The sequence below is a fragment of the Ciconia boyciana genome, chromosome 10 (assembly GCF_034638445.1).
Source record: "Ciconia boyciana chromosome 10, ASM3463844v1, whole genome shotgun sequence".
Lineage (NCBI taxonomy): Eukaryota > Metazoa > Chordata > Aves > Ciconiiformes > Ciconiidae > Ciconia > Ciconia boyciana.
In genome coordinates this window covers 22652715-22678713 of record NC_132943.1, presented here as the reverse complement: position 1 = coordinate 22678713, position 25999 = coordinate 22652715, and the positions used below count along the sequence as shown (strand labels likewise).

Below are 25999 nucleotides of genomic sequence, written 5' to 3'. Positions count from 1 at the left end.
AACAAACAAAAAACCCAAACAAAAATGTACTCAGGCATATGAATGATGAGCCCGAATATCCAATAAAAACAGCAGTGAGGGGCCCAAGAACTTGGGCAATAATTTGCGTGGCTTGGTTACGCTCAGAGATTAGAGAAATGGTGGAAATTTAAAAACGTATCCACACTGAGCTGACATTCAGCATGTCAGCTGAACCAAGGCTTTAATTCCTACTGCTGTCTGTTTACCTGTCCCTTCTTTGCACTGCTAATAGCCTGAGTTCATGACCCAGCTAAGCACACCAGTAACATAACCTTTGATTTAGCCTCATAGTCACTTTTACAAGTGTTGCACACTGTAGGAGATTTCTCCAGCTCTGAGCCCCAATTTGCTTTGCATATTTTCACTCTGACACTTTGTCTGTTGCCTTTAGACTGTGCAGGCAGCGCTGGATAAGGCCAGAGAAGGACGTACCTGCATTGTCATTGCCCACCGCTTGTCCACGATCCAGAACGCCGACATCATCGCTGTGATGTCGCAAGGACTCGTCATTGAACGGGGCACTCATGATGAACTGATGGCCATGGAAGGCGCTTATTATAAGCTTGTTACCACTGGAGCCCCAATTAGCTGAATTACTGTGATTCTAAATTTGAAAGATTTCTTTTCTGTAAGCGAATACTCTGTGGTAGGTATGTGTATGTTGGTACCCCACTGTGCTACAAAGTGCTCTGCAATATTGTGAGTTCTGTGGTACCCTAAATGTATGGAGCTTTCTGCATCAAGTACGCTTGTCAGGCACACGCAGGGGACTACGCATAGGCTGCTGCATTCAGGAAGTAGCTTAGCCCACTGCTAAGGGAAAGAAAGCCTGAAAATGGGAAACCTCTGTTTGCTGGCGAGCTGGGGAATTGCCACCACCTGCAGTCAGACTGCACAGTCCTGCCATTCCTCAACTAGCAATCAAGGAAGACTCCACTCTGGTGTTCTGGAAACTGCCACTTGTCTAGGTAAGCTCTGTGAATAAAAAACAATCCCAAGAATGATGCTGTGTATCTGCAGGGATCAAATCTCTCCTAACATCTAGTCTGCAGAGGATTACAACACATACCCTTCCTGTGGGTACAGAACCCCCACCCTTCCACCCCTTCACACCATACACATCAGCTGTGCTGTCGGGGGAGGCTGGGCCTCCACTGTGTGCAGCTACAGCACTAACGCATCAGCGCCCTGAGCCCGGCAGAGCCGTGCCCCTTCAACAAAACCATTACTTACTTACAAAGAAGGCAGCTCCGCAAAAGGAAGGAAAGCAGTCAAGAAGAGGAAGAGAAGCTGGTGAGAACCATTTCCCCTACACTCACCACGCTGATCAAAGCTGTCAAATAGATTCTGAATAGCAATAAATGCTTTAGTTAAATCAATGCAAAATCCTACAGTTAATCATCACACTTATTTAAATCACTTCTACTGAGACAGTGATGAATAATATGTTCTCTTTTTTTCAGAAGGCAAGACAATGTTGAGTATTTTTACAGAAATCATAAATATATTCAGTAAAGGTGGGGAAAAAAAAAAAAGAGCCACAATTAGCTCTTTGTTTGTATTAAGCAGAGTTGATAAATAGAGCAACAATTCACTCAGAAATGACAAAGGTCAGGAAGTATCTTCTTCTGGCAGAAGCTCGTATCTGTAACAGTTTATTGCATGTTTCTCTGAAATATGTTATTGGTTATTATCTGCAGGACAACAGGACTCTTTCCTTTACTGACTGGGGTCTTGGAGACAAAGCAGATAGACAGAAAGTCTAAATTACAGTTTCAAGATTTAAATCTTGATTTTGAATAATACAGTGTTAACTGGAAAAGTCATTCTCCATGTCCTGAAATCTGCAGCTGGGGGTGGGGGGTTCACCCGCTTTATAACAAATCACACCATAACGGAGTTTCTTATAAAACTACGCAACAGTACCAACTGCTGAAACTTGAACAGAGCTGTAAGGGTGAAAACTTTATTAGGATACATCCCTTAATTCCAGGCAGCAAAAAACAATTTCAACTTTTGTACAACTCCATTAATAGAATTATTCAACAGACCCTACTGAAATCACATAGCTGACACTGAAATGCTATTTTCCCAAGGAAGTCTGTATTTTAATCCTTAACTGAAAATGGAAAAGGAAGCTCCATTATTGGCCTTCTGCTTTAATCTTTTTAGCCTTTTTATGGTTCAGAACAATAATTAGTTTGGATGGCTCAGGACTGAAACTATTGACAGAGTGACTATCAATAACCTATTGACATACCTATGTGATATTTAATTTATATTCGTATTTAAGGCCATAGTAAAATAACAACTCTTTATTAAAAACTACAATTACTATGTGTACTTACTCCATAATTCTTTTGCCTAAAGGACACCACTTCCGTGGCCCAAACTATACCAATAAATTGTAGTTTTTACTGGCTCTTGTGCTTTAGCCCTTCATCTCTTACCCTTCAGACAAGCACAAGAGTATCTTGCAGCAGATAACAAGTATTTGTACGGCTTTAGATCATGTCTGTAACAAGGGTCTGCTGTGCAGGACGGAGCTGTCGAGAAGGCCAATGCAACCACACTGGCCTCTGCCTGCAAAGGAGCCTGCCATCTCCTTGCAGGAGCACAGCGACATGGGCCCAGCTGGGTGGTACTACTACTGCTCTTCAGCATAACATCATCCTGGTTTTAGGCAGCTAGTGACTATTGGGAGCTATGTATTGGGAAGTATGCCTGCATAACAGAAGGCACTCACAGTGTACACGAACAGTTGCATTGGTCTTGCACGTTCTTGGGTGCCATCACCTGCCACTTTATACCTGTGTGCTACTGACAACCAGTTGATTATAAAGCCCTTCCATACCTGTGTGAAGGGATTAAAGTGCGAGTGGAGCTACACGGTGTGTCTGGGGATGAGCAACAAGCCTTGATGGACTGCTTGGTGCAGAGCTGGACTGGCCTTTCCTCTGCAGCTGCCCCACAGGTAAGATCTCCCAGCCCTGGAGCTTGGTGACAAGACCCCTGAGCAGACCCAAAGGAGTTTGTTTGTTTACATCTTTCAGAGCCAGCCCTGAGTTATTAGTCTTGACAGAAGTAGCTGACGGTGTCACTTGGTGTGTCCTGATGTATGTTTCTCTGCATGGTCCATGGAAGCTGCATTATCTGGTTTTCCAACCACCCTATTCCTCTGGATAAATATAACCATGATACCGTATTGGGATGGCACCTGAGTAACTGCTCTGTGAATACAGCCCCTGCTCCAACTAGAGTACCCTGAGCAGGGACAGCCCATCTGTGGCCAGAGTCCTTCCATCAGGAAGGCACAACAGGGAATGGGAAGGAAGAAAAGCTGCATATTAGCAAAAGTGAGTGGTGTGAACTGAATGTAATGACAACTTGTCAGCTAGTTTGTAAGAGGAGTGAGGGACCCTTTCACTTCATATAACTCCTGGCTAGTAAGAATCTTTCTGCAGACAGATGGAACAACTTTTGGAATTGCATTATCCCAATTTGGGCATCTCTAAGTCAAGAATAAAAGATTAACTTTCCCCTGGGATCCCATTAGTGGGAGCAAGGGGATCAGTCAAGCACTTTCCACCCTCCTTATTACATTGGAAACGCTTAATTCAAAAGGGGCCCTTGTGGCCCAAACCAGGTTGAGTAGTTCAGCCCATCATCATATAAGTATATATGCTCTGCCTCTGTTCCAAATATTAACAATATAAACAGCTGCAAAAGCCTGACGAAGTCACAGTTTAAATGTTCAACAATTTGATAGCTCTTAGTTCAGGTGCCACACAATCTTATTAAATAAGGCTTGAAGTGTAATTTTCAACTGTGATAAATTCTCTAAAGCCTGACTAAGGGACACGTAGGCCTATTTCACTGTATCAACTAAATGGCTGGCTCCTGATTTACAGTTCTAATTCTATCAAAATATCAAGATTATATCTTGAGAGGTGTTTATTCCACCACTCTGGAAAAGGCTAACTCCATTTGAAGTTTCAGGAGCCCTCTTTGGAGATTCTTCAGGCAGTTGCACAAAACTCTATAGCCCAACACACTCAGCCGCTCAGAAAGTGTTTTATTCTACTGCCATTACTTTATCAACAGGTTAATTTCTGAAGTTATGGTAAAATTTAACTTAATTTATTCAGTTTTCCACCATTCTTGATTTTAGTAATGTTTTAATAGTTGCAGAAAGATAAAAGGTGATTCAGACAGGAAGCTGGTCTTTGTCCTTTCCCTGAAGCACTAAGGGACATTTTACAAGGGCATGTACTGATAGGACAAGGGGTAATGGCTTTAAACTGAAAGAGGGTAGAATTAGATAGATATAAGGAAGAAATTCTTTACTATGAGCGTGGTGAGGCACCGGAACAGATTGCCCAGAGAAGCTGTGGATGCCCCATCCCTGAAGGTGTTCAAGGCCAGGTTGGATGAGGCTTTGAGCAACCTGGTCTAGTGGAAGGTGTCCCTGCGCATGGCAGGGGGGTGGGAACTAGATGATCTTTAAGGTCCCTTCCAACCCAAACCATTCTATGATGCTATGATTCTATGAAGTTGCAGGATGAATTAATAGGATACTTCAAGAAAGCGAGTGAGAGCCCATGTCTTCTTATGTGTCTGTACAGTACTTAGAAGAATACTGCAGAAATGCTAGTTGTCATTCTACAGTAATGGTTGTGTCTATCCCAACAGAGGCACCAAAATTCTTTGTCAGTACCGGGAAGCACAGACCCTCATGTGGTAGGATCTTAGAAACGTGATGTCTGCCCGTAACTCCTAGCTTAAAACAGCCAACATTGCCAGTAGGCCCAAACACCGCTGCAAGAGCCACGGATGGCTGCACACAAAGAATCCCCTGCTGTTGGCCAGAAGGAGTGAGGAACAGAAGGACAGCTAGACCAACCTTCTAGCGTCTTGTGATGCCTCTGTAGGTCACCTCACTGGTAGGGAATACCAAACCACAGAGCATCTTGAACACAGGAGAAATCTCTGTCATAGCTGTCTTTGTTCTTCATTATTTATTTCTAGTCCCATTAGTTTAGTCATTTTGCTTAAGGAGTCGCAATTATTGAAAAGACTGGTTTCAGGCCAGCTGGTGCAGGAAAAAGAGTTCAGAGAATCATTACAGAAGATATCAGGACATGCATAAAGCAGAATACTCCTCAGACTGTTAAAAACAGATTAATAATTTTTTTAAGTCAAGGTAGTCTTAGTAGGCTCCTAAATAAGGACGCCTGTTTCAGATTTGCTTCTGTAATTTGTATCATGTTCATTCCCAAGGGCCAACTCAAACTATTCACCTTGTTTTCCCAATTAAATAAGATTCGTTCCATTTCAAATATCCCATGACTAATTGAAAGTCTAGAAGCAATATCACATTTACATCTTCTAAGCCTTATTGCTATCAGATCGTACACACAGAGCCCTCATTACCCATATTACAGCTTTATGCTGCTTGTATACTAAGTATTATGAGATGGTATCAGCAAAACGTTGCTTAAAGATTGTGCACCGAAATGGACTATGCAAGAGTAGGTGCTAAATAATGAATAAAAAAGGAAAGTACCTGCCTTTGCCTATTTAGAGCATCCATTTTATATAGCAAACACATATTTAACCTATTAGTTACTTGTGTGCTTAGGTAAACCAAGCTGACAAGAATATAAACTTGCAATGACTTAGTCTGCCATCACATTTTCATGATTTACACAACTACGAAAGTGATTCAGGCTTGTGACTCTTGAAATGAGAGAATTAGACGGATTTATATCAGGAGCATGAACAACATTCTTGAGGCGATATGCTGAGATAATTTAATTATTGACAACTTTCTTCATTTGTTCCTCTGTGTAGATGTACAGAACCCAAAGATTTGTTACACCATATTTATGCATTTTCAATATCAAAGGTGGAATCTGTATCATTCATGATTTATGTGACCACTTTCAAAAAGTAAAAATGACAAAAATCACACAGTAATGCAAAAATATATTCTACAGAGTCTAATTGAAATAAACTTTTATTTTTTTCTCATCTGGCTTAATCAGAAGATGTTTTGCTCAGGAAGCTCAATAAGTTAAATCTAAAGCCTTGTTATAACTATGCTGGCCTTTTTCACAGTGCCTGGGTACAGCTGTACAGGTGTAGGTGTGTGATACCATCACACCATTATCTAGCAGTTTAACACACAATATCTATATATAAAAAAATTAAATACTGAGTATCACTATATACAACTGAGGCTTGAAGCACCATCTCACTGGAGATGGACAGAACTAAAAGACCACCAAGTAGCTAAATAAAACTAGTTGATTATACTTTAAAACTTTGTTATGACCCAGAGCATTGGGTCATTTCTAACCATACTGCAGTGTGGTTGCAATATTTCTAGGAATAAAATCAGCAACTAATATTTCTGAGCTGCCAAAGTCACTCTTGAATGTCCTGATTTTGGATGTACTGGTTACTTACCAGGAGCACATCAAAGATGCAGTGGCATCCCCCTCAGTTAAAATGAGTTAGCAAAACTGCCTTTGTGGAGGGTTCTTGAACAGTTCATATCCATCCCCACATTGCTAACCATTTGGAAACTTTATCTAATTAAGTTTCTTTTCAGTTGTCCTCATTAACGAGTGGACACAGTATGGAACCAAGGCAACTACAGTCAGAGGCATAGCTGCACTCTTACAAAAAGAGAGAATGTAGAACAAATACTCAGTATGAGTAGGTATCTTAACGAAATTATACAGCTGCAGTGTAGCTAAAGAAGCAGCTATACACAATATGCGGAAACTTATCTTACAGCTATTTTTACCTTTGCAGCTTGTGATGAACATTTCAGAATGAATTCCGAGACCTAAGCCAAAGAGTGCACCTAAATTCCTCACCAGTCCAGCAAATGGAGTTGTGTCAATGTTTATCCAGTCTGGGTTGGCACACCACTTCTTGGCCTTTGGAACAGACCATAGCAAGTCAATATCAAGAAGCTTGAGGACTAGATAAAAGCCAAGGGCAAAGATGAAAAGAAACAAGTTTGTCTTGATGTACATTCTCAAGCTTGCTGTCTGAATAGCAGGGGTATGCTCAAATGCTTCTGCCACAAGAATGCCTGCGGATTAGAAACTCAGTGTTACAGGGAACAACACACTTGTACTTGGAAGAAGCACTTTTTACAGTGCCCTTGTAGAATTTGACTTTTGAAGACAGAATAATATAGCTATGTATGTTATACATATAGGTATATATACACATACACACACAAAATTTACCACTTCTGTAGTACATTACAAAACCTTTTCTCCCACTCAGAACTGCTAATTTGGAAAAAAAGAAATTAAACACCAAGCACTACATGTTTTTGATATGAGGCATGCCTTAGGCCTGGCTGCATCTCCCAGATGACAACCTATCAAACATTAGATGTAAACTAGAACATTCCTTTTCCCCAAGAGTCCTCCACTCAAAGACTGGCCCCAGCAATGCAAAATTCAATACCAGTCCCCACACAGGCTTTGAGTGTTGAAGGAAAAGACACAGAACACACTTATCTTCTTTCTTACTCATTTTATCCTGGTTGTGAAAAGGGAGAGCTGGACTGCAAGCTGTTAGCCAGTGCTACCCACGCTGCTCTGCATCCATGAAAGAGAACAGGAGTAGGCAGCCCCCGCTCAATGGTCACCCTCCTTAAAATCAGATACATACTAGAGAGATTGTTCATAGTTTGAACTCCCTAAATACCGATTTTAAACATGTTTAAGTAACTCTGAAAAATGTACTTTAGCTTCTAAAATCACGCTGGGGAGTTTGCACTGCTAATTTGCCTTTTTCTCTGTTTTGCCCCAGGTCTCTGGCCCCATGCTTGTCCACGCTGCACACATGCTAATTTGTGCTTGGGCACCATTTGAAGTGAACCAAATAGCTTCCTCCTGAGGGGAAAGGTCGGGGCCATATAGGAGCAACTTCCTCTCTGATCCCTTCCACACAGGCAGCACAGATAAAGATCAGATGCAGCCAGTACAAACCAGATAGTGCTAGTCTGTGGCAGTATGGACATAATGCAGTCAGCATGAACTGGCATATGGACAAGGGGTCACTCCCTGTGTGATTACAAAGACAGCAAATACATACTGCCTCGCAAATTTTACCTTTAGACTATCATCAAATCCTTGATCTCCCAGAGAGTGGAGAGCACCACTAGGGCTGCAAGTTGAGCAGCACTACTAAAAATCTCTTGCCTTTTCTCATACTTAATTTTTTTCAGATTTTGCATATATGTTGAAAAGAAAAGAAAACATAGCAGCATTACCAGCAAATACTCCAAGAATTACTTGATGAGGGAAATGTGTTGCTATGAATACTCTTGAGATACACACACTGATCTGGATAATCCAAAAAATACTCCACAGGAATGACCATGTCAGTCTAAGAGGGAAAAGGAAGATGCTTAAAAATTAAGACAAGAAATTTCACCTAGTAATTTACACCAGGCCCCTTTGTGTCAGGCTCATATTTTTACCAAGTAGAGAAGTTTAGAATCAGATGATTCAAAACTGGAAGTCAGTACTAAAACATTAGCAAGAGTGGTTGCTCTTGCAGCCACATCTAGGGCTGCAGGAACAGACCCCAGTAGTTTCAGGTCCAAGACACCACTGTGGTTTTAGTGATGAAAGTCATCAATGGCAAGTTAAATTACCACTAGTACCTTGAACATATTTCTCATCATGAAGTCATACTTAAATGCAAAAGTTCAATTATTTGGTGACAAAATTCACATAGTAGGGGAACAACCTTGTCAGGCTTGGAAAGAACAGCCATCAAAGCAATTATAAGACTTCCCCATAGAACTTTGCCAACATTATGCGCATTTGCTTTAAAATGGGGTAAGAAGGACTACCATCAAAGTCGTAAATTTATGTACTAACCAAAAGATCCAACATGTAAAAACAATTAATAGAATTCAAAATTTCCAAGGCTGAAGACATGACATGACCTTTAATAGGAGCTGATTCAGAGATATTGTATGCAATGACCGTAAGTTAATAAATACCAACCTATACAAATGGATAAATGCTCTTAACATTCTTTTTCTTCAGATGAAGTAGATCATAATAAAGGTTGTTTTGTTTTGGCTTTTTTTACAAACTGAACAAAACAGACTATGAATATTTGGTCAAAATAAGTCCATTAGAAACACAGCATGTATATAAAGAAATAGCTGTATGAGTTAGAATAATGGAAAGACACTGACCTGTGAAGGGTAACTGCTGATTTATCTTTCCATCTAACTGTGTAGCTAAGTGCTGCTGTGACCATTACATACCAGACACAGGAAGATCCCATGGCATGTCCAGATGGGCTTCCTAGTAAAAACAAAAAGGAAATATTCAAGCTTAAAAATGATGACTGTAACGGGTCGTATAGAAAATGTCTACTGGCAGCTACTCAGGCATCTAATCATTTAGAAAGAAAATGGTTAACAAAGGCTGAAAGAATGTCAACTGCTTCTCACAAGTTAATTTTCTCAATAGGAATTTTTCAGAAGACTCATCTATATGGAATCCAGAATATTTGTCTGAACTCAAGTAGGTAACAGCTTAACCATCTTATATTGGTGTGAGCTGGTATCTTGATTGGAAAGCATAGTATTCTTCCATTACTTAGATTTGGATTGTGATTTAAAAAATAGAGCATCTAGGGCTCTCTTAGGGCTGTAGCATACAATGTAGAAGTTATATATGAGGATCAGATGAGAGAGGTTTTGAATGGGCTACCTCATAATTAAGGGGAGCAACAGAGATTCAGCTCTTTGTAACATTCTAAATTAAAGTACCAGTATACCTTTAGATGGCCCTTCCCAATTGCCTTGTTATCTGCTTCTCCAATTACCACGGCATTAGCAATTGTGATTGTGATGTGTCTCATTAGTAATATTACAGTACAGGTAATTAACATTTTAGGTAGTTTTGTAATAAATTTAGAAATGTATCTGAAGTGTGATGGAAAAACTGTGTCTTTATGCTTTACTTTGATTTATTTTATAAATTTTAAGGTGTTGTACAAAGTCCACTAGCTTGGAAACAGATTATCAGTGGAACTGGCACATGAAATGATGCTGTAACATATTGGACTAATTGCTGTACCCACAGTAGTCTGTAACAGGGAACACACTCTCATATAGAGATCAATAGTGATTTCTTTTTAGTCCAGGTATAATAATATATGTGTAATTTGTTTTAATTTAACAAATCAAATTTTAATTTTACTGGAAACAATATGAAGCCACAGAGAAGTTCCTACAAGCATGAAAATCACCAAAACCCAAAGTATGCTGGCATGATGCAAGGGAAATGCTTCCTAAAATTACTCTGTCACTTCTCTTCCCCTGTTCACCAGGTTTATATTCAACAAATTGAAATAGGGAAGGAGAGAAAATTAGATAATTGGAATCTGCCTATACCAGACTTTTACAGCTTGGTTTTCTGTGGAGACAAAAGAGAAGTAAAAGGGACAGGGTTATTTCACTGGCAGAAGAAATCATTTTGGCTGAAGAATGTGTTATGACCCAGCACTATATAGTAGTTTGCAAAGCAAAAGAATATTTCAGTGAAGCAGCAAAGCAGGAATGTCTAGGGAGGACAAGCACAATGATTTCTGCACTCATTTTTGGTATTCTGCTTGGCAGTATCTTTAGTAGTCACACTACCAACTCTTTGGTTAATTTTGTAACAGATGTATACTTCTAAACCTCACAACAGAACAAATGTCACTGATGAGGAAACCATAATGTTGTATATCAGCATTAGGAAAGCTTCTCTGTTGTCATCTAGGAAAATGTCATCTAGGAAAAATGTTTCATAGTTCATCTGCAAATTACCTACTAGAAATGGCATAAACTCTACCTTAAGGTTTATGTTCTTAAAACCTTACAAATACCAGAAAAAAGATGGCTGTAGGGTTTTAGTTCAGTTCATTCCAGAAGTATAAACCAAATTCAGGTCCTAGATTGCTTGCCATGTAGTCATATAAAAAGTTCCTTCAGCTTTCCCTTTTGTTGAGCCGCAGAGTTTGGGGTTCAGGCTATCCTAGCAATATTTGGATAGGCCCCTCTCACGTCTGTGGCTGCTTTTCTAATCTTTTCATATAAACTGCGTATTTAAAAAGTGTCTGAAGTACCAGGTAAGCTCACACAATGACTGTGTGCACCTAACAGGTGCACTGACTGCAACAGGTGAGTGACAGATATTGTCAATGGTCAAGGGCAAACCTGGAGATGGGAGAAAATGTGGTCATTATAAGTGCAAATAAGGAATCGATATGACAGCCGTACCCACTGGACAGAAATAGGAATGACTTGTTACTTCAGGAAGAAAGTTACAGGAAGAACGGCCTTCTGGTTCAATTAATAAAAATGAAACGCTCTGACTGGTTCCTTAGCCAGGGCTTGGAATTACATGGTGCTGAATGGGCTCAGTTCTGAATTCTTTTGAAAAGACCTGAAGGACTTCAATACTTTGGGTTAGGTCCCAAATTAATTCACTTGAAATAGACTGCAGATCACGTATAGACCAGGCATTATTAAACCCTGCCTGATACAAAGGTTTAAGCTTCTTGTTCAAAATTACAATGGGATATAATGCAGGAGATTGTTAACAACATACAGCTCTGCAAACCACTTAAAAGCTTGCAGTGGCATTGTTGAGGCGCAAAGCACATTCACTTCCACAGTCAATATTTTAGTGTACAATTAATTAAACTAAATTCAGTCAGTCAGCTCCGAGCAAGTTTACCTTATTTCACATATTAGGGTTGCATAAGCTCATTTAACTTCAGCAGTATTGCATTTGAGTTCCACAGAGAAGACAATGAGATATTAAAAACTGAAAATACATTGGAAAGGTACATTTTTTTAAAGAAATTTTTTTTTCCATATGTTTGTACACATACCCCCACACACACATTCAGTGCCAGTGCCTGGTTCTGGGGAGAGTGGTTCCATTTTCCACTTGTGATACGTTACGTGATCGGTTGTTGATACTATTGTTATTTACACTGAACCACCTACTGGTTTTTGTGGTTTGAATAATTATTTCAGTAATGCACAAGCCTTCAAACTCAACAGCCCCCAGCTCTGATTTGGAACACTCTTAAACAATGTGGAATTTCTCTCCCCAGGCTGATGTCATTGGCACTGCAACTGTTCCTAAAAGTGATCTCACAAAGCAGGTTGCATTACTCTTTCGGATCCTATGACACAAGTTTTGTGAAAATTCCTTTCCAACATGCTGGTTCATTTTAGTAAGAGTTACTTTTAAAGCAAATCCCCCTCCCTTGCACTGTTTAAAGGCAATGAAGTAAACATTCCTGTCATACAGCAATCAAATACCTATCACATTTTATTTCTTCCTTTTTCTCTTCTGTGTTTTGGTGCTATTTTAAACATGAGCTCTGAGATTCGTATATCATGTAAGATCTTCATAAGTCACATTCTCTCCCCCCCAAAAGCCACTACCTCTATTAAATGTACCAATGTAATCTCCAACATTTCTTACCTGGTCCAGTTTCACATGTTATAGGAAACTGTTCAAGACATGGGCTTGACTGATTGGGATAAATCATTGTTTCTTGCACCCACCAGTATGGGCGATGGCCAAATAAAATCCTGACAAAAAAATAAAATAAAATGAAGCAGAAATGCAATAAAAAATTTTTATGTAAGAAGGCCTCAGCAAAGCATGATAAATAATCTTACAAGGAATACGAACAGCTATATTGCCAAAACTGTTCTATAATAGTACTATAGGTTCTTCTTGTCATATCAAAATGTCATTTCAAACATATCCTAAATATCTTCATTGTGAATTCCTGTTTTATAATTACAGGGGAAAGTCTACTAATACATTATTCACAGAAATTTTCTAAACTTGAGGCACATATAGAAACCATCATTAAAAATACCAATTTTTAAAATAAATCCAACTTCTTACCATTTAAATATGAGGTTGAACCAATCACCAATGACTGCCACCCATATCATTTTAGTACCAACCACTTGGTTGAGCTGAAACCAAAGAGGAAAATAAATTGAGAATATATTCCGGGGATCTCCAACATGTGACATAAAATTAAGGAAATCCTGGTAAGCCCTGTAGTCCCTCTGTAAATGTTGAATGATAATCACGCCATTGCTATGAAGGAGATCCATCTTAATGGACTAAACTGTACTTGAGATATAGTAAAGTTCCTTTAATCTTAAGTTTCTAGTGATGGAGAATGAGAACCATGGAAGGGAGCTATTAAAAAGTGAGAGAAGGTGATTGACGTTGCCTTTATATTGCATCGGCGTGGTGTACCCAGCCATTCCTGGAACACGTGGCTCCAAATCTCCAGGAAAGCACATGAGTCTGTAAGCGCTGGAAAGCTTTTCTGTTTGCAAATTTTAATTGGAGGAAACTAAGTGAAGTACATGCTGAGCAGCAGCAAATTGTGGGGAAAGTTTTGTGGAAACGCAACGTGTGACATGCAATCCTTTGTATGAACAGTTGGAACATGTTTGCTTGAATTTTTTCACAGTTCATTTCTCTGCAGGATGGACATTAGTAATGTGTATACTTCATTAAGTGTTGCCTGTATAAAGGATAGAAAGAATACACAAATAATTGGTCTTTGCAGAACTGTCATTAAAGCTGTACATTTCACTTTGAAATAGAATTTGGCTACCATGCTGCATCTAATACTTTGCACAACACATTTTTAGTCACGGAAAATACAACCAGCATCCATACATCAACAATGCTGTTGAGCTCTAGATTAATTTCTAAAGCAGCAATATTCTCAAAGCACTGAAAAACAATTGTTTCCTTCATACAAGAGGCCATGTTAATCCAGGGCAAAATTAAGATGAAGCTTAGTCTCTGAGTCATCTCATTCAGTATCGCCATTCTCACATATTGCTTACATGATGCAAGTCCTACACACCTCTGCCAGAAGGAGCTGAAGCCTGACCTACTGCAGTCCCCTTCTTGCTGCCCAGCCTAGCAGAAATGAGACCTGCTTCGCAAACCACAGCAAGGTTGGGAACAGATGATGATGAGTATTTCCCTGAAGGATTCCCAAGTGAAGCACTTGGGTTCTCCAGGGCGAATAACCAAGAGGAAACTGAGATTCTGCCAGATAGCAGGATTTTAAGAGTATACAGCAAATAATGTATTAGCACATCAGATTTATCAATATTAGTACTAATAACTGTAGCATAGGAAAATATTATGTTCATTTGTGAGGTGGCTACATGAGAATTTTTTTTCCACAAGAGATTAAATGGATAACAAAAGTCTGATGATACCACCATGTGACATCATCAGAGCAGCAAGAGGAAAACTTCAGTTCTTTATCAGGCTCTCATATTCATATCTTCTATTAAAGATTATCTATGTATCTGAAACAATTAAAATCAGAAAACAAAAGCAGCTGTATATATGCACTGCGCACTTCCATACTGCTTTCTCTGTGGCACTTAAAGCTAAACTATACAAGCTGTGGAGACAAAGATATGAACTACTTAACTGTTTTTGCTGAAGAGAGACTTAACAGCTTAACAGGGCTTTATGATGTGTGGTCAGGGAAGTCACATGGAAACATTAAGTAGATTCAGCAAATAAGGCATGACAATTAAATGGACTTAGAAGACCTCTCTTCCTGACAGAATCTCACATTTACTTTAGCTATTAATAGTCTGTTTTTAGAAACTTTTTAGCAGATGTAAATCCTATATGTTTATTGCTACCAGTTGCATTGAGCCATGTAGAAAACCTTAAAGTTAAAAAGAGATTTAAAATTCTATGCATTGTTTCTGAATAACTACTACAATATTTTTCCGTACATTGACTGAATTATTCACTTCAATTGGTATCACCCGATTTCAAAGAAAACCCTTCCAAAACCAAAATTTCAGGATATTTCAACAATAGATAGGGTATTTCAACAATAAGTATTTCCTAGCTTTTTAGCTGCAGGTATTTGGGGAGGTTTGTTTCTTGCTCAGCTGTATAGCTTATAGCTTTTCAGGGTGTCCAGCAAAGGAACTGTCATATAAATGAACTGATGGAACTGATTTCCCTCTCCTGGTTCTTTCCCAAGAACTTACTTGTTTAGAAACATCTCTCTCAAATAACTTTTTATACCTTATTACTAGAGAAAATGTCCTTTGCTACATTTTTTTTTTGCTGCAAAAGTATCTCTCCTTTAAAGATAAGTAGGACTTCAATAACAACAACAATAAAAAGCACTTTTATACATGTCTGTGTTTAGTATGCAAAAATGTGGAGAATCTGAGGTTTTCTTCTGTTTTTCAGTCTAGTTTATAAAGAATAATTAGCTTTAAACATGACTGTAAATGTCAAGTCAGTTGGTGGCTGAGTAACAGCCATCTTGCTTCTAGTACTTACGTAAAACAGCAACTGTAATGAGGTTAGGTCTAAATAACTATTGTTCTATTAGGAAAAATATTTTTCAATAAGTAAGTTTCCATCAAGATACAATTTAATGTCCTCAGGAGAGTCTACCAAGTAATAAAATAGATCACCTTCCAGTCCCTCTTTAATGCCACTGTTGTTATTCAATAGTACCAGAAAAATTGCCTCTCTGATGCAGCATGTGCAGGACCACTTCCATATTTGTTTGACTTATAAATATAAAACCACCCACGCATGTTCCCCACTGGGATAGTGCTGCATCTGCTCAGGCTGAACTCTTCTTCAGACAGAACCACTCAGGCACACTTTGGTTCTCCAGAAACTTTGTTAATATAATATTTGAAGACATGAACGTACATTTCAGTAAAGCAACCTCTTTTAGTATAAATGCTAAAAGCCTCCTGATATTAATTTTCATTTTAAAGATTTTGCTGATTCATATGCTGCTAATTATATTTCTGCTTAGATAGAAAGATAAGCACCTTAGACATAATGAAGACTAAGAGCTAACAGCAAACATAAGTAAGCTTTAATTTTCTCCTACATTCTTTCTGTTTCAGAAGATCCTGCATCCACATCTTAGACACACCAGAGGAGTCATGTTTATAAAAGATGTTTAAAAAAACCACCAAATCCACAGTCTACAAAACAGAAAGCAGGAAGTTTTTGGAAGAGGTAAGCAGGTTTCTATGAGAGAGGCAGTTCAGGTGATGTTGTCATTGTGCTTGGAAGCACTCATGATCCTGCTTCATCCAAGAGGCAATCAACAGCTCACAAGTGAGTCATCTCTTGTCCTGCCTGTGATATTTGGCAACCTATAAAAGTCTGAGACACTAAGGACTTTCCTAGCTCTAGTAACCAGCAGAGAAAAATGGTGAAACATGTCTTGAAATACTATATTTAATAACTCATTTAAACTAACAAAGGAGAAATACTTCCTCAATAAGCTTTTTTCCCCTCCTTTTCTATGCAAAGCACTGCAAAATACTTCTGTAATGCTCTTAGTATTTCAAAGTCACTTGAGATAATATATGAAATAAAACTATTTGCTGTATTTTAGTATGTGGAATTGCAAGGAAAACTAGTGATCTGTACAAAATTGTCAGAATGTGTATGCAATTAAGTTTTTAAATCAAAGCTTTGTCTTGTTTTGATATTATAGAACCAGGGTTTGGCCTTTGCATGATCCAATGAGTTCTTAGTGCAAAGCAAAAACCTTTAAAATGGTATCTGTTTATATAAAGAGTTTCTAATTTATTTATATTTTCTTGATTTATTTTATTTTCCAACAGAGACTATCCAAAACTTTATATATTCTTGGTAACAATGTAAAAACAAGAATCATGTTGATGATCCACTGAAGGGAGGATAAAATGTTTACAGCTACTTTACACCTACATATTAGAGCAAATATTACATAACGGATATCAGATGTTGTTAAGCAAATGTTTGCAAGGGAAGGAAAAGCCATCAAAGCAAACATTTTCTAAAACACTGTTAATGGAGGCCTATGTACTGGGCCTAACTTTCTGGTACATTATGCTTAGTTATTTGAACAATAACATTAATTTCCACATCAGTGTTTTCATTGGCACTGAACCAGCTACAAGGATTAACTAGCAATTTACTAAGTTCACAAGTAGACACTGTGTACAACAAGTGACAGCTATTTTCTTAGGTATGAATATGTTCCAAATGGAACACTGAAAAGATACATCTTAATTTTAGATTTAGGAAGAGAAGAATCTTTCAAGAAGCTCCTTCTTTCTTTCCATATTTAATTCCCTCAAGCATTCCTCATTGGACCCAGGCAGCCCTAGTTAAGGTCAGGCTTCTTTAGGGCTGGACTGACCAGTAGAGGTTTAGCAAATGCTAACATAAACCAGTTGCTTTTTCTTGGTTCTGCCACCTATATTATTCTAATCTTTCCTAGTTACTACACTGTCATTATTCCTTGCTATAAAGTTAACTATGCACATACAGGAAACTAACAAACCTCGTGTTTGCAATATAACAATAACTGCCAGACCTTAATACTTGTTTATATTTGCATGTGTTTGTTATATGTAACAGTGTAAATGATACAAACAATGCACGGAATACAATTCTGGCATGTTAATGAAAAAGTCTCATCTAACAAATTCTCGTTATTATAATTTTAAGTATGAAGAGCTACTTTCTAGAAATTACAAGCAACCTAGAATTTAACAGTGAACAAAAATCCTTCAAGTTCCATAAACTGCAAGCAGAAATGGAGTCTGGACCCATAAGGGCAGCAATCTCCACTGTATTTTTTTGTTCCCTTTCCAATAAGATCACTGCCTTGTTTATTGCCATTCTGTAATCTCTGAAACTAGCCCCATGCCAACCATAGTCCAGTGAGGTTAGAAACCTGCCAAGAGAAGGAGCTGAGTCTGTTTCTTAGCACCAGCTCTTCAATTTTGTGTTCCCTTAGCAGTTTCCACCTAAGCTGAAGTAGCTCTCCAACCCTGAACTATAGCTCTCAACTACCCCTTAACGCAGCACTGGAATAGCTCAGTATGGACTGTGAGATAGCAATAAAATAAAACAACAGATCTTTGTTGGCAATAGCCTGCCCTTCAGTTTGATTGCAGGTTAACCTGCTGCTGTCAACTTATGTCTCAGAACCTTATGTTTAACCAAGTACCCAAGAGTTACAAAGACACCCATGAAGAGCTGGCAAATGCAGAAAAGGGGTACATGGTACAATTACATTGTCTCCAGCAAAGCTCACAGTGCTAGAAATAGGATAAATTGCTGTTGAAACTTTCTTCCATCCATGACTACCCTGTGGCTCGATATGACAGACATTTAGAAAAAAACATTTCAGAACAAGTGTCTGGGCTAGAGTTACGGTAAGGTTAGGTGGCAGTGCTTCTGACTATGGAGCCTCTTGAATCAGAGCTAACAAAAGGATTTAAGCATATGACCTGTGCTAGTTTGGGTCACGAGGCCACGTTTCGGTTTGTGGTTGGTAAGAGCTGTCAGTTTGAACAGAAAACTAGTACCTGCTAAAATCACCATGCTTCATTTAAACATGCAGTTGGTAAGCTGATTGTGGAGAGAGTTCGTAGTGGGAAAGTAAGGTTGAGGATAGGTTATACTGTAAGTTCATGTCTCTAGAAAACTCTGAGAAAGGACTCCCAAATCAGTCAGAAAAAAGATCAATTAAGGTATGGATTGTGCTAGTAAATGCCAGAGGTTATATTTAGTCTTTGGCTGGTGAAAGTCTAAAACAAAGGACTAGGACTAGTGAAATCTGGAAAAACTTCACTGATGAAAAAAGATACCTAAGATTTCAGAGCTAGTGCCAGCTACTGTGGGGTGAACCTATTATCTATGTTAATAAAAGGATTCAGAAGAGACCAGACTGAAGAACCTACCAAAAGATTACAGATTAGAATTCAAGATTTGTTTAGATTAGTTGAACTTGTACTTGCTAAACTCCAGGGGCTGGGAAAATTGTGTATTCAGAAAGTTATGAGCTCAAATAACAAAGGTGAGCGATGTTAGGGGCAACATTTAAACTTGATACTGGCAGCATTCACTCGGTGAGGTTTAAGGTCTGACTGGGAAAAAGAGAGAAATGGTCCTAGTTAAAAAAAGCCATAAGGTATAGGCTCCATAATGCCCAAATTTATATGTGGCTAATCATCCTTGAACCAGACCAACTTCAGTACATTTAAGTCTGAAGCAGATAAGAAACAGTGGTCTAATAATTACTTTTAGGACTAACGCTGAGGAAACTGTGAAATCTGCAGAACAGGTGTCCGAGCCAAATGAGACAGAAATACAGTTGGGTAGAACTGCTATCCACCAGCAGTAACAGTTCATACAAGAATAATGCAGCTAATAGTTGGTGGTCTTGGCTCAGACTTTGCTTTGGGTCCAGTGGGGGGGGAGAAGAGTAATTAATGGTTTCAGGCAGCAATCCTCAAAGGTTTACTAAGTGTAAATTATTCTAAGATCATCTAAATAACACTGAAGTAAATTAAAGCTAGGAGAAATTCATTAGCTATGGTAACAAAATTATTAGTAAGTAGCTTCCATGATAAACTGAAGACTGGTACCTGGGATCACAAACTAGAGTTTATCCAGAGCCAAAAGGGAGTATACCCAACTGGAGAAAAATTAGACGCAGTGTTGTAAGGAGGACCTTCATGATGACAGAGGCTTATGACAAGTGTTTGACTGGGCACAGGCAGGGCTGCTGTACTGTGTTTTTGTTCATACCAAAAAGGACTGCAATTACCTCTGCATGTCAGTCTGCTATCATAAAGATCTACCTTAAAGATTAAAGGTAAATTTTTATGATTTACCTATCATAAAGATATGATTTACCTTTATCATAAAGATAGGTAAATAAAGACAGGTAAATAGCTCCACACTCATGAGAGAATGCAGGCTTGGAGAACTAAAAGGCAATTTAGGAGCGTCACAAAACTTACCACAAGGTTACCCCAAGTATGTTCCGTGAATAAACCAGACATTGGAAACAAGTTCTAGCTTCAGAGGAGTGTAAAGGAGCTAGCCTGCTCCCCAGTTCGAGCCTGGTTTCATTCAGCACGGAACAGTAAATCGCACAACCCGCGCCACGCTTTTCATCGCGGCCCGCCGGCCCCGCTGCCCGGCGCTGCAGACAGCCCAGCCGCCGCCCCCTCAGCGGGCCCGGAGAAAACGTCTTAATCCCAACAGGCATTTCCCAGGGGAAGGAGAGGCTCTCACAGCTGCCTCTCCCTCGCAGCACCAGAGCCGACCCCCTCCGCAAGCCCCGAGGGGCTGCACTGCACCGCCGCCCGGCCCTGCCCGTCATGGCGGCTCCGCCCCGCCCTAGGGAGGCCGCTACCGCAGCACCAGCGCGGCAGCTTCCAGCACGCCCTGCGGCTCCAGTCGCGGCAGGAAGGACGGCTGAGCCAATCAGCGGGGCGCTTGTTGCGAGGCGGGCGAGAGGCGGTGCCCAGTTAGAAAGCAACCGTTGGGGAGGCGGGAAGGCGCCGGCGGTTTGAAAGCTGGTGGGTGCGAGTGGCCTCGGAGCGTCGCCGCTCGCCCTGTCCCGCTCCCCCGGGCAGGGCTGCTGCGTGCGGGGCTCGGCGGGCACCACCGCGCTGGGGCACGGGGGCGGCCGCTGCGGAGCGCCGCTGGGACGCGGGGCCGCAGCGCCGCAGCAGCCCCGCCGCCGCCGTTAATGTCTCGTCGGGCGGAGAAGGGGGGCAGCTCCCCGTTCGCCCCTCGGCCCGGGCTGCGAGCGTGGGGAGGGGGCCTGGCTCGGTGCGAGCTCCGCGGGGGGACGGCGAAGGGGTGGGAGCGCCCCGGCGGCAGGAGGGTGCGGTGCCGCTGGGGGCTGCCGGGACCCTGTGAACGGCTGTCGGTACCGTGGCGGTGCGAGCACAGTGCAGTGCAGGGCCTCCTCCTGACGCAGATAACCCATCGCTGGTGGAGTAGCAAAGGAAATGGCTCCCGCCGGTACTGCTTGTTGTAGTAGCAGCAGCAACAAAAACAACGTATGGGAAGAGGTTTTGAAAACAAGCCAAGGGGATAAGAAGTGCCTTGAAGGTTTATCCTGTAACTGTGAGTTATGACTGCTGCGATTGTCTGGTGTGTCTTGACACTGTGTTTACTTACATGTTTGTTGCAGCACTATGGCTAATATAAAGGCAGAAGATGAAATAATCCTCTTTGAAAGAGAAATGAAAGAGTTTTGGACCAAGTTAAAAAGCATTTATGGTACTGAACAGATCAATCAGACTTTAGCACTGAGAGATTCATGCAAGGAGTCTATAAAAGCACTTTCAGGTAAAAAGGCTCTACATTCCCATTATATCTACTTTTTCCAAGTTATCAAACTTTTTCAGATAACTGAAATAACTTTCTATTTCAGAGAAATGGTCCAAGAAGCTGAAAGAAGGGGACCTGATGATTGATAAAATTCAGGAGTACAGAAATGGTACAGTATGGTGTTTTATTTATCGTGTCTAACACTTCTAAATTACAACATCAGAATGAAGACAGAATTAAAACCAAACGTACTTGGTTGGTTACAAGATGTAAATTGCAAGTCAGAAGCAATTTGTTGGAAAACTTCTTTGATGCAAAAAGATAAAGGTTGGGTAAAAGTTTTCTGTATAGTGGCTTTGATGCTTAAGTATTTAAAACAACAAAGTACAAAGAACTCGCTGACTGCAATAGGAAAAGTAAATTAAATTGCTTAGTAAAGTTAAATATTGTGAGGTTACTTATGCCTTTTCCATATTAGTAATAGAATACAGTCAGCCTATCATTCTATGATTAACTTCTCTGAATTTTGTAGTTAAACTTCAGAATATCAGGTAAAAATAATTGCAACTCTAATATCAATCAGTGTTTCCATTCTTTGCTTTCTGTCAAATTATTTGTCTGTGGACAGCATCCACCATCCTCCAGCTTTGAGGATGTATATAGTTCTGGCACCAGAACCAAACTGCATGCGATTGAAGTATCAGAGGAGCTCCCTACTCAGTAGCTTCTCTTTTGAATAACTTTCAGTTGAAGCTTTTATTTGATGTTCTTAGTATAGTTATGCTGACTTCTCTCTTCAGAGAAGCTGAGATAGCATACATTTCACTAGATTTTATTCAAATGAGTCGTCTCAAACTACATAGATAAGTACTAAATGGTGGGGACCTAATTAATCAACTGTATATGTTCATATTTTCTTGCCTCATTTCAGAGATTCTCCAGCAGAGCCAACGCATATCAGAAAATCAAGAGCATTTGACAGAAGTAAAATCTAACCTAAATCAAGAAGAAGAGCAAAAGAAGGACTTGACTGACAGCATCCAAGAGCTTAAAGAAGAGTTGATGAAGAAAAAGGAAGGTAAGTAAACAAAGGTTAGTAAGTAGATTTTCTTAATTAGAGGAGGAATTTGATGGGCTTTTCTACTGCTCTATTTTTTTATGTGCTTGTTTTACCTTTACTTTGATATTTATGGTGGCTTTTAAAATTCCAGTAATCTCTTCTAAAAACAAAGCCACTAAGGAGAGAGTGGAACGACTATGCAAGTCTAAAGTATTGTTTGAAGAGCGGCTTGGACTGGAGATACGTAGAATTCACAGTAAGTTTCCATAGTTTCCATGTGCAGTGATACAATGTGGATAATGTTGGATTGTGCAGTAAAGAACGTGCTAGCTTACACAACTGAAGAATTGCCCCAGCCCAGGTATTACCATTGTCTTTCAGCTGGCAGAATATGGTATGATAAAATGCCTTTGTCTTTCAAAGACACTAGGTTTGCTTAACTTGTAAATATTCTAAGAATATTAAGTGAAACTGTAGCTTACTATTGTGATTTTTTGTCATCATTGTGACTTGCAGCAGAGGTTAATGGTGTGAATTAATTCTGTTTGTGTTTGCTTTAGATGAACAATTACAGTTTATATTCAGACACATTGACCACAAAGATCCTGACAAGCCATATGTGTTTACCCTTTCCATCAATGAACAGGGAGATTATGAAGGTATGTGAATTCTGAATACTTAAGCAAGAGGACAGAATCTGATGCCCCTATTTGAAAAAAGGGAGAGAGGAGTAAAGTGCAGTTTAGTTGTAACCTTTTATCTTCCAATTTCTGAATGAAAAATCTTGCAATGGTAATATATATATTTTTAATGAAGTTTCTCTTGTTAATTTATATGAAAATACAACTGCTTATCTTTGCTCCCTTCCATTTGTGGAGTTGCTATTTACTTAGTACCAAGCAAAGCAGGAGAGAAGAGATACACAGGCTTCAGTTTGTAGTTTGTTGCTTCTTCCCTTTATGCTAGAGTGAATGTGCATGCTGACAGGCATATTTCAAGCTGTTTGAGAAGCCTAGAGGGCATAAAAAATGAGGTTCCCCACTATGTGGGGAAACCCTTACAGTTGTGCGACATGGGAGAAAGATTAAAACTTGAAATCCAGCATTCCTCTTCTGCAAGGGTACAACCTTTCAGATCTTAAAGCTGTTTTTGCAATACGGATCTTACTGCAGTTATGAAGAACAACAGGGGTAATTTGACTACTGTGCTGAGTAGCTTCTAGATGGATGCTACTGTGGCTCTGCTATGCCTCTAGGTAAGGACTGAATAGATTTCTGTTTTTACTTATTCAAATCTAAACTGTGTTGAAGTTAAAAGTTTATCACATGCTGGGCTACATCAGTTTTCAGCCTGCCTGCAGAGCAACAAAAATGTTTAGGAATGTGTTTCAATTTTTGAGCAAGCTATGGATTACTGGAAATTGCTGTAACAATTCAAGCAGGAGCACAGGACTGAGTGGGAGGTCTGGAAATAAAAAAAATTTGTGTGTTCTTTGAGGCTTTGTCTTTGCTGAAAGAAAATGATTTAATAGGTTACTCAAATAATACTGGATGAAGCTAAAACATACAAAGATAACAAGCTACATTTGTATTTAATAAGCAGGGAAAAAGACTAATACTGATTTTTTTTTTAATAATAGTCTAATCTTTTGGAAATTTATGTCATTTTAGTGACTTCCTGTACTCCTCCTCTGGACTGTATAGCAGAGTTCCAGCTCAAAGTGAGAGAAACTAACAATTTTTCTGCGTTTGTTGCCAACATCAGAAAAGCTTTCACTGCTTTATCTTATAAATAGTCTGCATAGAACTAGCTTATACCTCCCTTTCTAGCTGTAGAATACTTCTTTTTCTTTCATTCCTGTATTGTGAAAGTATGTATTTATCCATGTCTTGCTCTAATTTCTAAATAAAGAAAAATAATTAAAATAGTATTTTAGTCCATTGTCATCTAGAGACATTTTGGATAATTCTTTGAACAACAGTATAATCAACTTCCTTCCTTAAATCAACTACTTCCTTAATTGAATGTCTGCAGACATGTACATTTTGACCCAGTAGCATGTAGCTTAATGATGTAATGATCTCTGTTTAGCTACACCAGGAAGATATGAAAAATAAAGTACTTTCTGTAAGTCTTTATGTCTCTCTTCCAAAAGCATAGAAGTGTCCTTCAGGTTTGTATGTGGTTGGAATAGGCCTGAAATCTACCAAAATAATGTACTGGAGCTTAGCAATTACTTCAGTTACTTGTGTCACAGGTCCCTATCTTAATTTTTACCCTGTCTTGTACTCTCCAGTACAGTTATCACTCATTTTCATACATGTTTCCATACATTTGTTTTTCTTTCAGTCTGTTAAACTATATATTTTATTGCCTGTTTCAGATTCTTGCCTGGATGCCTAGTTCTGTTTTTAGTAACAAAACCATTTGATGTGCATGCTATTCTTGAATAAAGCTCTTAATAGGAGCAAGTGGGAACTTTGTATTGATTTGATCAGAAATCCTAGAGACCTGAAATAGAACCCTGCTGTAGCCCAGAGGTTCCTGGCTCCCACAACACCCAGCTGGGCAGAAACTTGAACTACAGTGGTGAATGAGTAACACGCATACGATTACCAGCCTTAGTGTTTTATTGGGTGTGTTTTAGAACAGACCAGTCATTTTGCTTCATTAAATAAAGCCTGTTGTGGTGAAGGACTACTTATTGTCATTTGAAACCTTAAGACTTAAAATGTATTAAAGTATGAAATACAGTTGTTACAGATAAGCTGCAAGATACACAGATGATTTATCAAGACAACTTATTACTGCCACAGGACTCAGCTTTGATTAAAACTATTCTTTTTCTATCTTATTTGTAAAGCCTTTTCCTTTGTACAAAATATTTAAATGGACAGCTGCAACAAGAAAAACTTTTATTTGATAATATAACATAGTTCAAATAAAATCTTACTAAATTCAGTCCTGGAAATTCTAGTGAAGTAAAAGACCACTTGAATTGAAAGCTAATGCTGATCCCTCTCAAAACACAAATATCTAAGTACATAAAAATGAAATATAGCTTAAAGAGTAAAAAATATCCAACACCAAAAACCCTGTGAAAAAGTATTTCGAATTCTAGCATTTCCTAAATAATGAAAATAACCCTTTATCTTTTTGAAGAATGGTCCAAATTGTTTTTCAATAAAAACAAAACTTCAGAATATTTTCTGTGAGGTGAAAATTCATTTAAAATAACTCCCTGTCTCAAAGCACCTGTAAACAGAGGCCTCAGTCTTTCCTGTGAGATGCTAGCTCAGTTAACTGCTTTAAATTTATACAGCATGTACCTATATTAGCATTTCATTTTTTATCAGGAGTGGACTTTTGGAGTGAATCTCCTGATCCTTATGACTTTGGTTCACATCTCAAATGCAAACTGCATTCCTTTTGGAAGGCAACTGAACTGGGAGATGCACACATAATGCGTTCCTGCTGTTAATGATACATAGTCCATAGGACAGACCAGAGCTGGTACAAACCAGCATTTGGTGCAGATGTTGGTCTTCCCATTTACTAATGTAACTATAGCAGCACTCACTGTTCTTGCCCCAACCTATAATATGCTTGGGCAAAAACCCAAACATCCCCCCTGTCCTCACCTTATTCCTATGCC

General features: G+C 39.2%; 3 protein-coding genes across 7 annotated transcripts in view; 2 read left to right on the top strand and 1 right to left on the bottom strand.

Moving 5' to 3' along the window:
- Positions 1–628, top strand: part of ABCB11 (ATP binding cassette subfamily B member 11) — a 46252-nt gene extending 45624 nt beyond the window's left edge. The window contains exon 28 of the mRNA XM_072874138.1: positions 413–628. Within this exon, the coding sequence (XP_072730239.1) occupies positions 413–613 (201 nt within the window). The 3' untranslated portion in view covers positions 614–628. The remainder of the gene's footprint in view (positions 1–412) is intronic.
- A 5230-nt stretch (positions 629–5858) lies between these two features.
- Positions 5859–20325, bottom strand: G6PC2 (glucose-6-phosphatase catalytic subunit 2). Of its 3 annotated transcripts, XM_072874302.1 has the most exons (6): positions 19958–20133; positions 13005–13078; positions 12570–12679; positions 9269–9380; positions 8327–8442; positions 5859–7129 (listed from the first exon to the last, which is right to left on the bottom strand). In XM_072874302.1, exons 1-6 carry the CDS (start codon positions 19997–19999, stop codon positions 6618–6620), a joined length of 966 nt encoding a protein of 321 aa, XP_072730403.1. In that variant the 5' UTR covers positions 20000–20133; the 3' UTR covers positions 5859–6617. The 3 variants fall into 3 exon arrangements, with proteins under 3 accessions (XP_072730403.1, XP_072730401.1, XP_072730402.1); XM_072874300.1 differs by lacking the exon at positions 13005–13078 and having other exon boundaries at positions 19958–20325; XM_072874301.1 differs by lacking the exon at positions 19958–20133 and having other exon boundaries at positions 13005–13222.
- A 112-nt stretch (positions 20326–20437) lies between these two features.
- Positions 20438–25185, top strand: SPC25 (SPC25 component of NDC80 kinetochore complex). Of its 3 annotated transcripts, none has more exons than XM_072874187.1 (7): positions 20438–20521; positions 21145–21302; positions 21388–21453; positions 22216–22362; positions 22496–22600; positions 22905–23003; positions 24015–25184. In XM_072874187.1, exons 2-7 carry the CDS (start codon positions 21149–21151, stop codon positions 24137–24139), a joined length of 696 nt encoding a protein of 231 aa, XP_072730288.1. In that variant the 5' UTR covers positions 20438–20521; positions 21145–21148; the 3' UTR covers positions 24140–25184. The 3 variants fall into 3 exon arrangements, with proteins under 3 accessions (XP_072730288.1, XP_072730287.1, XP_072730285.1); XM_072874186.1 differs by lacking the exons at positions 20438–20521; positions 24015–25184 and adding exons at positions 20558–20777; positions 23517–23949; XM_072874184.1 differs by lacking the exon at positions 20438–20521 and adding an exon at positions 20570–20777 and having other exon boundaries at positions 24015–25185.
- Positions 25186–25999: the final 814 nt, after the last annotated feature.